Source organism: Photinus pyralis, unplaced genomic scaffold (genome assembly GCF_008802855.1).
Source record: "Photinus pyralis isolate 1611_PpyrPB1 unplaced genomic scaffold, Ppyr1.3 Ppyr1.4_LG1, whole genome shotgun sequence".
NCBI lineage: Eukaryota > Metazoa > Arthropoda > Insecta > Coleoptera > Lampyridae > Photinus > Photinus pyralis.
The window spans coordinates 31,217,949-31,231,833 of NW_022170249.1; the positions used below are offsets into that span (position 1 = coordinate 31,217,949).

General features: G+C 34.6%; 1 protein-coding gene across 5 annotated transcripts in view; it reads right to left on the reverse strand.

The window, feature by feature from the left end:
• LOC116172246 overlaps positions 1-13,885 on the reverse strand; it is a 141,764-nt gene that overhangs the window by 51,840 nt on the left and 76,039 nt on the right. Inside the window, exon 4 of one of the 5 annotated variants that reach the window (XR_004145620.1) lies at positions 4,404-4,445. The exons of 3 other annotated variants lie outside the window; for them this stretch is intronic. Coding sequence is in view for 1 of the 2 variants with exons in the window: in XM_031489421.1 (XP_031345281.1) it covers positions 4,200-4,445 (246 nt within the window). In the remaining variant the exon portion in view is untranslated. Of the gene's footprint in view, positions 1-3,957; positions 4,446-13,885 lie in introns of those variants that run through there. One more of the 5 variants, XM_031489421.1, reaches the window with a different exon arrangement.

The following is a 13,885-nucleotide window of genomic DNA, read 5'->3' on the forward strand; positions in this document are numbered from 1 at the left end:
GAATTTTAAAGACAGGATGCTATAGACCGGGAGGCAGCGTACGTAGTAACTAAACCATAAGCGACAAAAAATTCGACAATACAGGCTGAAAGTACGTTGAAAACTAATAATAAAATCACTCGTCTGCCAGTTAGTTCAGGGGCGTTGTTCTCTACATTGGAGGGCGTCTTTCGCTACCAACGCTGCACTTGAAATCGTCTGCCATAGCAGATTTGAAAACTATGGAAAAAATGGGATTTCTTGATACAAATCTTTTCCGTGACCCTTATAGTTTGGTAATTTAGTTGATCACCTAAAGAAGTCACCTATTCAGCGCCTCCCCAAGTTAATGCTGCCACTTATGACTGGCAGACGAGTGATTTTATTATTAGTTTTTAAGGTACTTTCAGCCTGTATTGTCGAATTTTTTGTCGCTTATGGTTTAGTTACTATGTACGCTGCCTCCCGGTCTACTAATCCAGTCCACTAATTACCTTAGAACCAGGTAATTTACAAAATATGTCATTATAGAAAAATGCAGTAAATGCATTGAATAAGTAATTTATTCAGGGGTAAATACACAAGAGCTTGATTTTTAATCGGATAATTTTATTTTTACACGAAAGGTTTGTTGCAACGGGAAAAAACTAGAGATCAAAAGTGTGATAAAAGTTTTTATCTTATATGCTTTTCATCGAGTTTTTTCCAGGAGGCAACAAAATTTGAGTGAATTAAAAATAAAATTATCCTGATTTAAAACAAAGATCGAGTGTATTTTAGGGAGCTTAATAAGACAGTAAATTTTACAACCACTATATATTTTACACTTTCTACGCGCAATTTTTTCGCTGATAAAAAGCTACCTATCGTTTAAATCAGATGAAAAATGACCAGATTGGTTAGAATTTGAAACAATCACCAAGCTGATTGGTCGTATATTAATCAATGGTAAAACAAATAGGTATTTGTGCATCTCCAGTCAAATATTGCACAGCTTTTCGATAAACTTGTTTACATAATTAGTCCTTGATCATTATAGACATTATTAAGAAACCAATGTAGGAGATTGTTTATTTTTGCCATTTTCAAAAGTGCTAAAGTTAACAGATTATTTCTGACAATATTATAGCACGATGAAGACTGCTGATACAAAAGAAATGCATTTAAAATTGTGTTTGCTGAATAGCTTTTACGTTTGCTTGTAGGTACACCAGTTTTCATTGTTCCAACAAGAAATCGATTTGTTTTCACCTAAATTTTCCAAAAGTATATTTCTTGGATCACTCACAAAATGAGATATATCACTTATTGTCATAATTTCATAATCTTTTAGCGAGAAGGTAGATGCAAGTCGTGACAATCTACGTGCCTACTATAGTTACCTAATATATTCTCTGAGACAACCGATTTAACTTTTGGTTTTGAATTACATAAGACAACTGTGAGTCTGTAAGCGTATAATTGTTCAAACATACCCAAACCTTCAATTCTGTATCAACTGTTACACTTGAAACTTTGCACAACTTTTCAAAATTTCAAAACAAACACTATTCGTTTCCACACTCATTTTCCATTTTGAATGTACTTTGCAAATTACTGGCACCACTAAACAATTCTGTCTAACTTTTTATAAAATCTTTTTGCAGCCAAATATTCTGCTTTTCTTTGAATTTTTCTGCAATCTTTCTAAGGGATCGGTCCGAGTTGAACTTGTGCTTTCCTGGTCCTTTGGAAGCTTGACTACAGTCACATAACCATTTTCTTTCATGTCGCTAGCATAAGTGCTATTGCAACTGGGCACACAACGTTTGGGAGGCATTTAGAATTAATTTTAAAACCATTAGACTCACTTTACATAAATTTGCACTGACACTGACATAAAATCATAAGCCAACGAAACATAATTGTCCAATACCTGGTAATTATAGGAAGCCGTGGTCTCACTCATGGAGTACATCATCTAGAAATTGCAATAACATTGAAATATAAATTGACTACATAGAATGACTGTAGACAATTTTGTGGCTTCCATTTTTCTGCGTGCCATCTAAACGTCGCAACGCAACTTGAGTATTATTATATACTCGACCGTCAATCCTGTTCTTGTTGCATTGTTTCGAAAACGTGTGCCTTGGTAGCCGTTTCCGCATTCTTTCACAGTATAGATTTTCCGTAATATCATCGGTATGTGATTTTGTAATGTATTCAGACACGCTCTTTTTAAAATGTAAAGGTAAACTATTGAAAATGGTTCTTAAATGCAAAATAAATTTGAAATTCATCAAAAAACGGCGACCAACAAAAGTGTTGCCAACTCAAGAATTGAAACAATAAAAATTTCAGCTCCACGCGAAGATCATTTCTTTAAATGTGTAAATCTATACAAATAAAAATTTGTATGCCCAAACCGTTCATCCGATTGCGATGAAATTGTTCTTTTAGGTCGCTCAAAATATGTAAAGGAGAACAAATTTCCAACGCTTGTGCGATACATAAGTAATTATGCATTGTATATAAACAGAAAACAAACAAACTAAACAGCAACAGTTTGTGTAATTCAAATACAGTACATACATCAAGTAATTAATCCTTGTGAATCTTAAAGGAACGAGTATAATTGAATACACACAATGCATCTGGGCTCTTCAATTACCCAATTTGTCTCGTAACGTAGGTAGGCTTATGCCTGTCCTTTAATCGGTATTACACATTTGGACATCGAATTTAAGGGCCCGATTACAACGAAACAGTGGAAGTGACCCTTGGATTATGTAGCTATGATTAGTGTGTGTCTCGCTTGAAAGTGAATTTAAGGTGGACTAATCAAATAGCTTGATCGAAAATTCAAATTAATGTATCACTTCATTGAAGGACAAACAGTCCACGGGTGATAAATAAAGCACTCACAAATTAGGATCACATTTATATTTCTCATTGTATAATTACAAAAACAAGTACTCTTATAAAAACAACGAACAGTGTATAAATAAATCTTAATTTCTAAGTAAGCATCAGACATGTGTTTCAATACGTCTTATGTCATGTAACAGATGTTAGTCACATCGAATGGAGAAATTTAACATATTTTTCCATACGTGTGTAAATCAAAAACGGCTCTCAAAGTTCCAAGATCTGAAAGTTGATGGAGCATCACTTTCGCTCCACCTGCTATAATTATTTACGAAAACGCCCTTTGAAGCATTCGGTTTCCCACAAGCCCTTATCAGTTCTCCGTCCAGTCGTATTAAAACACCGGGCGAGAGAATGACAAGGGACTGGAAGAAATCGCACTGGCCGTTGCGAAATTACGTTTGTCCCTCTTCATTTACACTTAATCTGAAACATAAAAGAGATTAAAGATGTCCCTTAAAGCTATTACAAAATGCGTACGTGTCTAGACAGAATTTGCGCAATGAGAGCGGTCACAATTTGAATGCCGCCTAAATATAACACGGACGAAGGCGGGCTATCAAATATTTCATCCCTATAAAATGAAGCAACGAAAAGCGATATCGAAACGTAAGCCTTATAGTATACGATAGTATTTTCCTTTCAGGAATAAAGTGCCAATAAGTGTATCAGGATGGGCGAAACATTTAGAGATCGACTGTAACTGTAGATGGCCTGCCATGACAAATCAAGCGCTACGATACGTTGCAACGCATAAAAATTTAAAAAGCAATAAATTGCTTTTACCTATGAGGAGGAACGTTAAAATATTTACTTATTCGGTATTCACCGTGGAACTCTCTGAACATACCTAAAACCGAAGGAATGCTTTCTAATATCAATATCGAAAGTAAAATGTCTATTTAAGAGTAAAACCATGACTTTGTACAATGGGGGAACAATTTAAATTTTAAATAATACTGCAGCTGGCGAACTTGAGCGATATGCAAGTTTGTATAACATAAAATTCAATTTTGCGTAGAAATTTACATGAAATTAGAGTATCGAACATTAAATTTTATAAGGTAGTCTTACGCGGTTTATGCATTTTTGATGTGTACTGTCGATAACCTCGTCATAACTATCTTAATTCATATTTTGATTCCAAACATGAAAATTAGAGATTCTTCGGGTTGTTTCTATTCCTGTTGAACCTTATCCCTTTATTACCCACTACCTTGTTAAGAGCTTATTTACGACATTTCGACTATCCCAAAGTGTCTTCTAAACTCTTGAATTTCCACGCCTTCACTGAACATTTTTCAGAGCAGTCAGTACCGCAAGTACCTACATTTCCGTGTGGAGGGAATAGCTTTTTTCACCTTGATCTGAAATATCCTGATTTCATTGCTGTAAGCGCATTTTCGGGAGAGCGGCACACCAATGGTTTTCCGTCGCAGACTAGAGCGATGGCAAATTAACTTCGTTTTACGATTACACGAACTAAAAATAGAAAAGTCAATAAAGTAACTTACCACATAATAATTCGGGTGGTCAAAAACCGATTGATTGTTATTCTGAAACAAAATATATGTCTTGAGTACAACAAAAAACCAAAAACAGAATATCGTACATATTAGCCACGTATAATAATTAGAAATAGCGTTTAATAGTTATTTGTGTACCAAGGCCGTAAAAGTGATCTTTTTTGGCCGAAGCTGCTGTTTGTGGCCGAGGCGGTAGCCGAGGCCGCAATTCAGATGAGGGCTAACAAATCACTTTTGGCCAAGGTGCACACAACATTTTTTAGGCGATCATCAAAAAAGAATTCAAAAATTTGCTCATAAACATATTTTTTCTGAAAATCATAGTCATCTTAGACAATTAAAAACAAAGTATTTCCTGTCGTATGTAATTATAATTAGCAGTAAAAGTACAACCGCAAATACTTTGATGGTAGCTACTTGTGTTTTCGGTTCATTGCTGGTGATTCTTCGTATAATAATGTAAGCAATAACATCTTACTTATGTTTTGGTTCTACACTCGGTTCTACACTTCAAATAGGTCTGCAAGCAGCAAAGATTGAAACGTCAAACTATAATTTTAAATGTGAACATTGTGATTATGCAAAATAGTGTGAAACATTCCTACAAGTCCGAAAATGAAAAAACGCACGTGTATGGCCCAATCCTTGATGGGGCGAGACCAGATAGACGCCTTGTATCAAACAGATTGCTGTTTCTCACACATCAGTTTCAAATAAGTACAGTTTGACAGATGTGTACAATAAAGTAAAGTTTGACAGAAGCGTACAATAAAGTGAAACTTTATGGCCGCAAAAGCGACCATAAAATCAACGTTTTTGTGATGATAGCCTAAAAAAACGTTTTAAATTTACAGATTTACCATGTCGTGGCCGTTATAATTAAATTGTAATTACGTGTAATATGTGGGTAACTACAATTAAAAAAATAAAATGAGTTCCATTTTTGTGACCGTCGGCATAAATCCATTTTGCGTGATTCCGACGCACATTTTAATAGCGACCGTTTCGCTTGACTGTACAATGTACTCGCAGCTTGGCAATAAAGTTAAAAAAATCGTTTTCAACTTGAAAATCTCCAAAGTAATTCCGAACAATTAAAATAAAATTCAATTACACATTTCATATTTCTCGCCCCATAAACGTTGGTAACAAAATAAAATGTGATAATTTTGAATTCCGAAGGGATCAAACAGTAGTATTCATATTATCCGGATATTAGAGTTGAAACATTCCGGCAACTTCTTAATGAATCATTCCCCTAGCGAGCTTTATATCGCACTTAACTAACTCAACCCGTTAATTCGAGAACGGTGATGCCAAATGTCGAGGAGCATGGTAATGTTGAATTCAATATCGCGAAATGTACTATTCGTTCCCTCGACTTCCTCCATTCGCCGTTCCTCATTCTTAATATTTGCGAAATACAAATGGCACAGCGGAAATGAAGTGCTCCTAACACGAATATGGTCATAATATATTTGGGAAACTTGCGAAACTCTGACGTGATAGTTCTACGTATATTACCAAAATGTTGCGTTTAATAAGCTCCCCTCACAAACCTGCACTTATTTACGATCAATACTTAATCCGTGGCTCACCTGTTGCTATTCAGTATAAGAACTCGAGAGATTCACGCACGCATTTCCACTCCAATTTATAATTTTTAGTTAAACTCTTTTCACTTACTATATTTAACAAGCTTGCATAGATAATACGTTATATACATATTAATACAAAACGATGGCAACTTTAACAGAAAAAACCGATATGTACATACGAGCTAACTGCGGGTCTTCCATATACAGTGATATTAATTAAGAAGTCGACCTATTCCTTGAGATGAGATTTAAAAGTAGACATACGGAAAAACAATACACGTAAATCCCTATGATAATAAATATCACTGCATACAACTACAAACATCAATTTATTTACCTGGGATTAGAACCCAAGACTCTTGTAAATAAAACCATTGAATAAGTATCCGCATGCGAAAAAATTCTTCTGACAACTATTTTGAAACGCCAAAATTATAATGGTGCAAGGCTTGCAACCGTGCTGCTCGAGTTTGATTTTTCAAAAGCAAACATTGTACAAAATGTGGCGGAGTTTTTCGCGCCTGCTATTTACAAATATGAAATCTGAACTGAAAAAACACAAGGTAAACTATATTTGATGACCATTATACAATTAATCTGGAAAATCGCCAGAATATTGGAGGTCACGACAAACTGCAGGCGGGGTACCACAGGGCCCAGTGCATGGCCCGATTTTGTGGAATATATTTGATATTACGTTTGAACTTCTGAGAAGAAGTACGATTGAACAAACAGCTCTCACAGGGAACTTAATAAGTATAAAACAGCAATAAAATTGTGGATATTTCGACGTTGAGGATACGCCGGAACATACGATTTTTTAATGTGGCAGATGGTCACACGAGGGAGCTTTTAATAGAGTCCAAGAGAACCTGAACGCGTCTTTACGCGAATGGGGAAGGGCTATAATCCTCTTGAGGTAAAGTTATTTCCATATAATTCCTCTTTGTTAACACGTTTCGTTTTAGGTTCTATCATAGGTTTTAATAAATTAATTACTGATCTTTGTTTTACCTATGCCACAATCCGAAACCCATTATTGGGGTACGTAAGTTTGAATCAATTGGAATGGGGTCTGATTTTGACATTGTAGTTTTTGGATATATTTTTCTTTGCACGTTACGGGCATTGGGGTAATCGTATTAAAGAACTACCAGGTTCTGGATGAGATGCAAACACTCCCTTACGAATTGAAGATTGCTACCTGTCGATTAGATGGAACGTATTGTATCTAAAATCGAAGAATCGTTACGCAAATACCGGAAATTGCAAACGTGCAGGTATCCTGTAATGTAATTGCTTTGACCGTTAGTTTATTTTGCCGTTCACCTTAATCAATGCCGTGACGAATTGCTCTGCAATTGATATCGTAAAAACAACAGTTGCCGATGTTTACGTAACTACATTTATCTTTGCCTTTGTCGTTAGTGTTATTCTGAACATTTGCATTTAGTTAAGTATAACCTTGCACAGAATTGTTTGTTTTATGCAATTAAATACCTTTTGTGTAGATGTAGATGCTTTGCCGAGACAAAGGTGTTTATACCTACTGGTGCCCGTGGATTCACCAAGCTTGTATTCTTATTTTCTTTTTAGTTTATATTTTTATTTACTTTTTGGCGTGATGTGAGCTTTGTCAAACCTCGGTGGTTGTTTCACTGGAAGACCCGTTTCCCCTGGCTGGCTGTGGCCAATTCCTTTTTCCTTCTCGAGGTTCGCTGCAGCCTTGTTAGTAAAAGATCGCAACATAGGCAACCTGTTACAAATAACTACCAAAACATTTTTTTAGCAATTGGTCAATAGAAGACGCTGATATATGGGCATCCTACCCACAATACAGTCTATATGGGTGTCTACCATCTTCCATTGATTGCATAATGCTATGTAAACATACTTAGGCATGACGTCATAATACACTGATAATGTGCGCGCAAACTAAGGAAAATCCTACTATATAATTGTAGGTGAAGGTGTCTTAAACTACATACTAAACGTACTGATGAATGGTTATGGAGCGTAAAGTAGTGTCTACTGAGTGTCATCAGATAAAAGAAAGTGAAAAAAAGGTTTTCGCCTTATAGCGGGTAACTTTAGGGTATTTTCCATGAATTGATCAGTACTTCCCGGAATGTCATGTAACGGACTATTTATGTATACAAAGGAAAATAAGTTATGGCATAAATGTTGTTATAAATAAAAAATTTAGCATTGGGCAGTCTATGTATGCCCACGCCTGATGTATAAAATGTTCGATACGTTTGCCTTTACAAGAACTGATTAAAGTTTCAAAAAAAAATACGCCCATAAATAAACGCAGTTTACGCATGCGCACAACTGATTTTCACAATATGCTATATGCGTGTCTTTACTGAAAGCATCTGTGGTTAAAAATTTCAAAAAAATATCTCCACAAATAAGAAAGTTGACATTGCGCAGTCTCTCTCAGGTACCAGAACTATAAGCTAACGAATGCAAAAAGAAGTGGGGGTGGAAGGATGAAGCTGAACTGAAGTGAGATGATTTTTTTGTTTCAAACGTATATTAGAAAGCGCTACAATCTCACAGTGATCAAATATCCCCATTAGCAAGGGTTAAATTATTATGCATCCCCTTAGGGTAGGGGGATTTATACCACGATAAGTTCAAGATGTTTTCTCATAAAACGGGGGAAGCACAAGGGGTCGAAAACTTGAATTCTTAATCCCCAGATATTCTTTGACATGCAAAAAAAATTGGAACTACTTCTCGTTTTGCAGGAAATGGTCCATTTTCAATCTCCTTCCCGGACTTATTAGTCGATTTTGATCATTTCTGTCGAGAAATACTCAAGTGCAATGTGAGACGAGTACTACGATACTTAAAGAAGTGTGTGGAACCTCGAGAAGGCAATTAGTTCGCCGAAATGTTCACAAAAAATTAATATTTTTTAACCGATACCATTTAAATAAGAAATCTATGATTAAAATTGGACCTTAACCAATAGCCTTCATATACTTAACGGTCAAGAAGGGGCCTCGCGAGACGAATGTAAATGCAAATAAATTATATCCGAAAAATGGCACATACCATAAATCTGGCATTGCAGATAACTAAGAGATACTTTAAGGTGTATAGCATTTTGTGTATTTACATAATGTTTTAGGTGCCTTAAGGTTCTTGCATGACATTTGGCATATTATTTTATAAATAAATTCACCAAAAATCCATCATACAGGGCACATTTTCATGTCATCATTTTTTCAGTCTAATACCCCATCACGTAGAAAGGCAGTAGTCGTACTGAAAATTGTGTTAATGTCCCTTTCGTTTTATTACACGATTAACATTCTTCCCCATTTGGAGCATAATGAAGGAAGTTCATTTACAACGAATAAAAATAAGATCATTTCTCGCTAGGAAGACCTCTGCGAGCCATAAACACTTTTATTACTTGGTCATTAATAAATCTTTGAAATTACATTCCTATATAACTACTGATATATGTTTATAGGGTTACTAACAAAAAGAAAAACGTCATGCGTAAAATTGCACTTGGTAACAACGAAGCGCAAATTGTTAATAAATAGCTCTTAGTTCCCAAAGTTTGCGCTAATAGCGGGGTGAAGTTGTCAAGTTATAGAAGATAAATATGTAGCGAGAGAGTTGAGAGTGAGAGAGTGTGTATTATGTCACTTAGGGGCCATTAAAAGCACGGTTACTTAACTAAAATTATTTAGTCAAAATGGTTATATCTCCCATGTAATAATCTTAATCGGCTTAAAACAACTTGTAATTAATTATAAGTCCACAAATGAAGTATTCATTTGCAAACTCGGCGCAAAGCGCTAAAATAAAAATTACGCAATCAATAAACATTCCATGTTCTATGATAAATGGCGATTATCTTAATACCGCCGCCGTGGCGTCGAAATGAAGAGGGGAATAGTTAAATCTCTGGATCCGGAGAGGAGATTTACCAATTACAGAAACCACAACTTGCAGAATTTGGAGTGATAATAATTATACTCCACTCCGTTATCGTATGTAATCATAAACTTGAAGTTGAAAAGTCAATTGACGAACCCAGTCGGTAAAAGGACGGAATGTTGTACAATAATTAAATCGTTTTGTCTTCGTTACTTGGCTAGCTGAATCATTTTGATTGTGGGCTGCGGATTGGGTATAGAAAATTAATTAATACACTTAAAACTATACCGTGGTGCACGACGAACGTACAAGTAAGCATAGTCAGCGATACCTTGCAAACGAGTTAACGTGGAGTGGTGCATCACAAAAGTGCGATAGGTCCGCTTTCAAATAAGATATTACACTATTTGAACAAAACCAGAAGGTTGCCGTTTTTGAAGAAACGTCTCTATATATCCCAATATTAGGTACAATTCTGTGATGTGTAGATGGATTTGGGGATAATGAACATAGGACACCTGTTACGTATGCTAATGTTTTCCCATATACAGGGTGTTTTTTTGGGAGCTTTAGTTAAAAGTTTCTGGGAAAGTAAAATAGGTAGGTTTTTGAAAATTTGTACTTAGGAGTTACTCTGAAGGCCGAATCGATGTAAAATATTTTCAAAATGGCCGCACTTCCGGAAACACCGGAAGTAGATAGTAACTTCGTTATTTTAAATGGCAACCCCTATTTTTTATTGCATTTTTGGATTCTACGTGAAATTTCAGTTCTTTTGATACCCATATGTCGATATCTACCATTTATGGTTTTTAAGTTATTTTGACTTTAAGAAAAAAAATGGCGGATGCAGATGGTACCTTGATAATTGATTACTTGAAAACGGTTGTAGTCATGGCAACCTATTTTTATCAGTGCATAGAGAATGAATAGGGCTTTCTTTTAGTGTACTTAAAACAAAGTTAAGTTGCGTACAACCGCACCTATGGAGATCCAAATTTAAGAAACTTCAAAGTCTATAAACTCAGTTTTTTTAAATGGAATGACCATGTTCTTAATATTGCATGAGATAGAGAATCGAAATTGGCATATTTTGACTATACATGTTCCTATAGCTATCTTTAACAGTTTCTGATTTATTCCCATTCCATTGAATTGATCTCGGAATTGATGCCATTTTTTTCGCATTTTCTTTTTAGTAGTTGGCCATGATTTTATAACAATCGAATTTTAAACAAATCAAGGAATGGATTCTTTAATACCATTGATTCTAGTTCTAGTCTAAATAATTCATTAATAAATAACTCATTTATTAAGGATATAGGACGGAAAATTTTTGAAAAATCTAAACAGAGTCGTTCAACTGAATTTCTTAAACAAGTCTGGAAATTAAGAGAGGTAATGTGATATCTGTTCTAGCAACAATTCCATACCAAAAATGTTTCAACGAAGTTTTTTATATTTTGCATTGAATTTAATATGTTAATCTTGCATTTGCAATTCAATTCATTTTCTTAAATATTCTCTTGTAGAGCTTTGTATCACTTGTGCTTCAACGGTTTGTAGTGCATTAGGGGTACAAAATTTCCAAAATTCATACAATTTCGTTCCAGTTTTTGAGTGAATGTACGGAAAGCACGCGCCGCGATTCTGCCCATTTCACCATAAATAACAATTAAATTCCAAAATAGGTGAAACCACTGCGAGTCATTTTTCGATTTTTGAAAAACTTATGTTAACCTATAACAGTGGGTGATGGATTAGTGTCACTAGATTTGTTTAAAATTCAATTGTTATAGAATCATGGCCGACTACTAAAAAGAAAATCCGAAAAAAATAGTGTCAATTCAATAAAATGGGAATAAGTCAGAAACTGTTAAAGATAGCTATAGGAACATGTATAGTCAAAATATGCCAATTTCGATTCTCTATCTCATGGAATAGTAAGAACATGGTCATTCCATTAAAAAAACTGAGTTTTTAGTCTTTGAAGTTTCATAAATTTGGATATTCATAGGGGCGGTCGTACGCAACTTAACTTTTTTTTAAGTGCACTAAAAGAAAGCCCTATTCATTCTCTATGCACTGATAAAAATAGGTTGCCATGACTACAACCGTTTTCAAGTAATCAATTATCAAGGTACCATCTGCATCCGCCATTTTTTTTCTTAAAGTCAAAATAACTTAAAAACCATAAATGGCAGATATCGACATATGGGTATCAAAAGAACTGAAATTTCACATAGAATCAAAAATGCAATAAAAAATAGGGGTTGCCATTTAAAATAACGAAGTTACTATCTACTTCCGGTGTTTCCGGAAGTGCGGCCATTTTGAAAATATTTTACATCGATTCGGCCTTCAGAGTAACTCCTAAGTACAAATTTTCAAAAACCTACCTATTTTACTTTCCCAGAAACTTTTAACTAAAGCTCCCAAAAAAACACCCTGTATATACTTATTCAATGGTTTTCCTCTATCGACAGTTTTAACAATCACTGACATTTACATTTAGTTCTGGACGTTTACATTGAAAAACTGGGAAATCTCCTACAGAATAGCAACCAACATTGCAATAGTGTCGCTACCAATCACAAGATACCGCTACCATGTCAAGCTCAGTCATAAAAATAAGAATAATATAGAGATGAGAGAACCAACGCCATATTTGATAACTGCATTTTGTAAAACTGGGTTTTTAACGTTTGCATTAATTAATGTATTATTAAACAGCTTTTTTTCAAAATTATTATCTATTGTTCCAAAAGTAAAATGAAAACACCAATGAACCACAATACATTAAAATTTTGAACGCGTTGCAACAGCAAGGTTGTCATCATCAGCGAACAACTGAACGATAAAATGCAAATACGACACCCTTAAATTTATACTAATTACAAGTGAAAGTTTACAAGCTCTGTTTGAGCTAAAGTGCATCCTTCGTCATTATTCATTAGGAAGCATTTGTTTTTACGGATCTCTAAATTTTCATAACCATCTTAATTCACTTTTACTACTTAACTAGACAAATGCCGTCAACTATATGACTATTTTCAAGCATATCTGTAACGGTAATTTACCCCATTTTTTGAAGTGCTCTTTAAATCGAATTTTTAAGAATCGTTTCGTTTGATTACAATTTTTAAAGGTATTTTCCCCACTTACCCTTCATAACTATGGAGTTCTTAAGACTGCCTTAAAGATTTTGAGACTACCACCTGAAGTTGTAACAGTTTGTAAATTTAATTTGGAAAAAATTCTCTAGTTTATAAAGGATAATTGGGCAATTTAACATATCTCTTATCAAATTTACTAATACAATCTGCTAACGTTGTTACGTTTTTAATCTACTTCCTTAATGTATGTTTCCTAATTAAGTTCTTAATTAATTCTTTGGAAAACTCATTGTATACAGGCAATTGCTTTGAGGGTGCTCAATCTAATTTTCATGTGCAAGTGGAAAATTAATTAACTTATGGACCAAAAAAGTTAAATGAAGCATGTTTATGGCTCGAATCCTTAGTTATGAATTTTTTAGTGGTAGTATTCTTACGGATATCTATATCTAAACGTAGTCTATTGTCAAATTCTTTATCAAAGGTAAATTTTATTGATTCATAAGTAGGTATTTTTAATTTAGTTGAGCAACACGGGGGTACAAATTTTGATATCGAGGATCCAAAAAAACATCATCCACCCACGTTACAAAACCAAACTTTGTGTTTGATAGGCTTACTGTTTGCTACCCTTTTCATTATTTTATTGCTAGAATAGCCGATAAAAATTCGTCAGTTTCATAACGAATAATTATAGAAGCAAAACTCTCAGTAAGCTTCACAACGATGTTCTGCGCCAAAAGTTGCATAACCCAAAAATGCCATCGGGTTTACCAAGAAAAAGTAAGCAACTTTATTTCTAATCGTATTCGTTATTTTGAATGAGAAAGAGATAATGGTGGTCCACTTT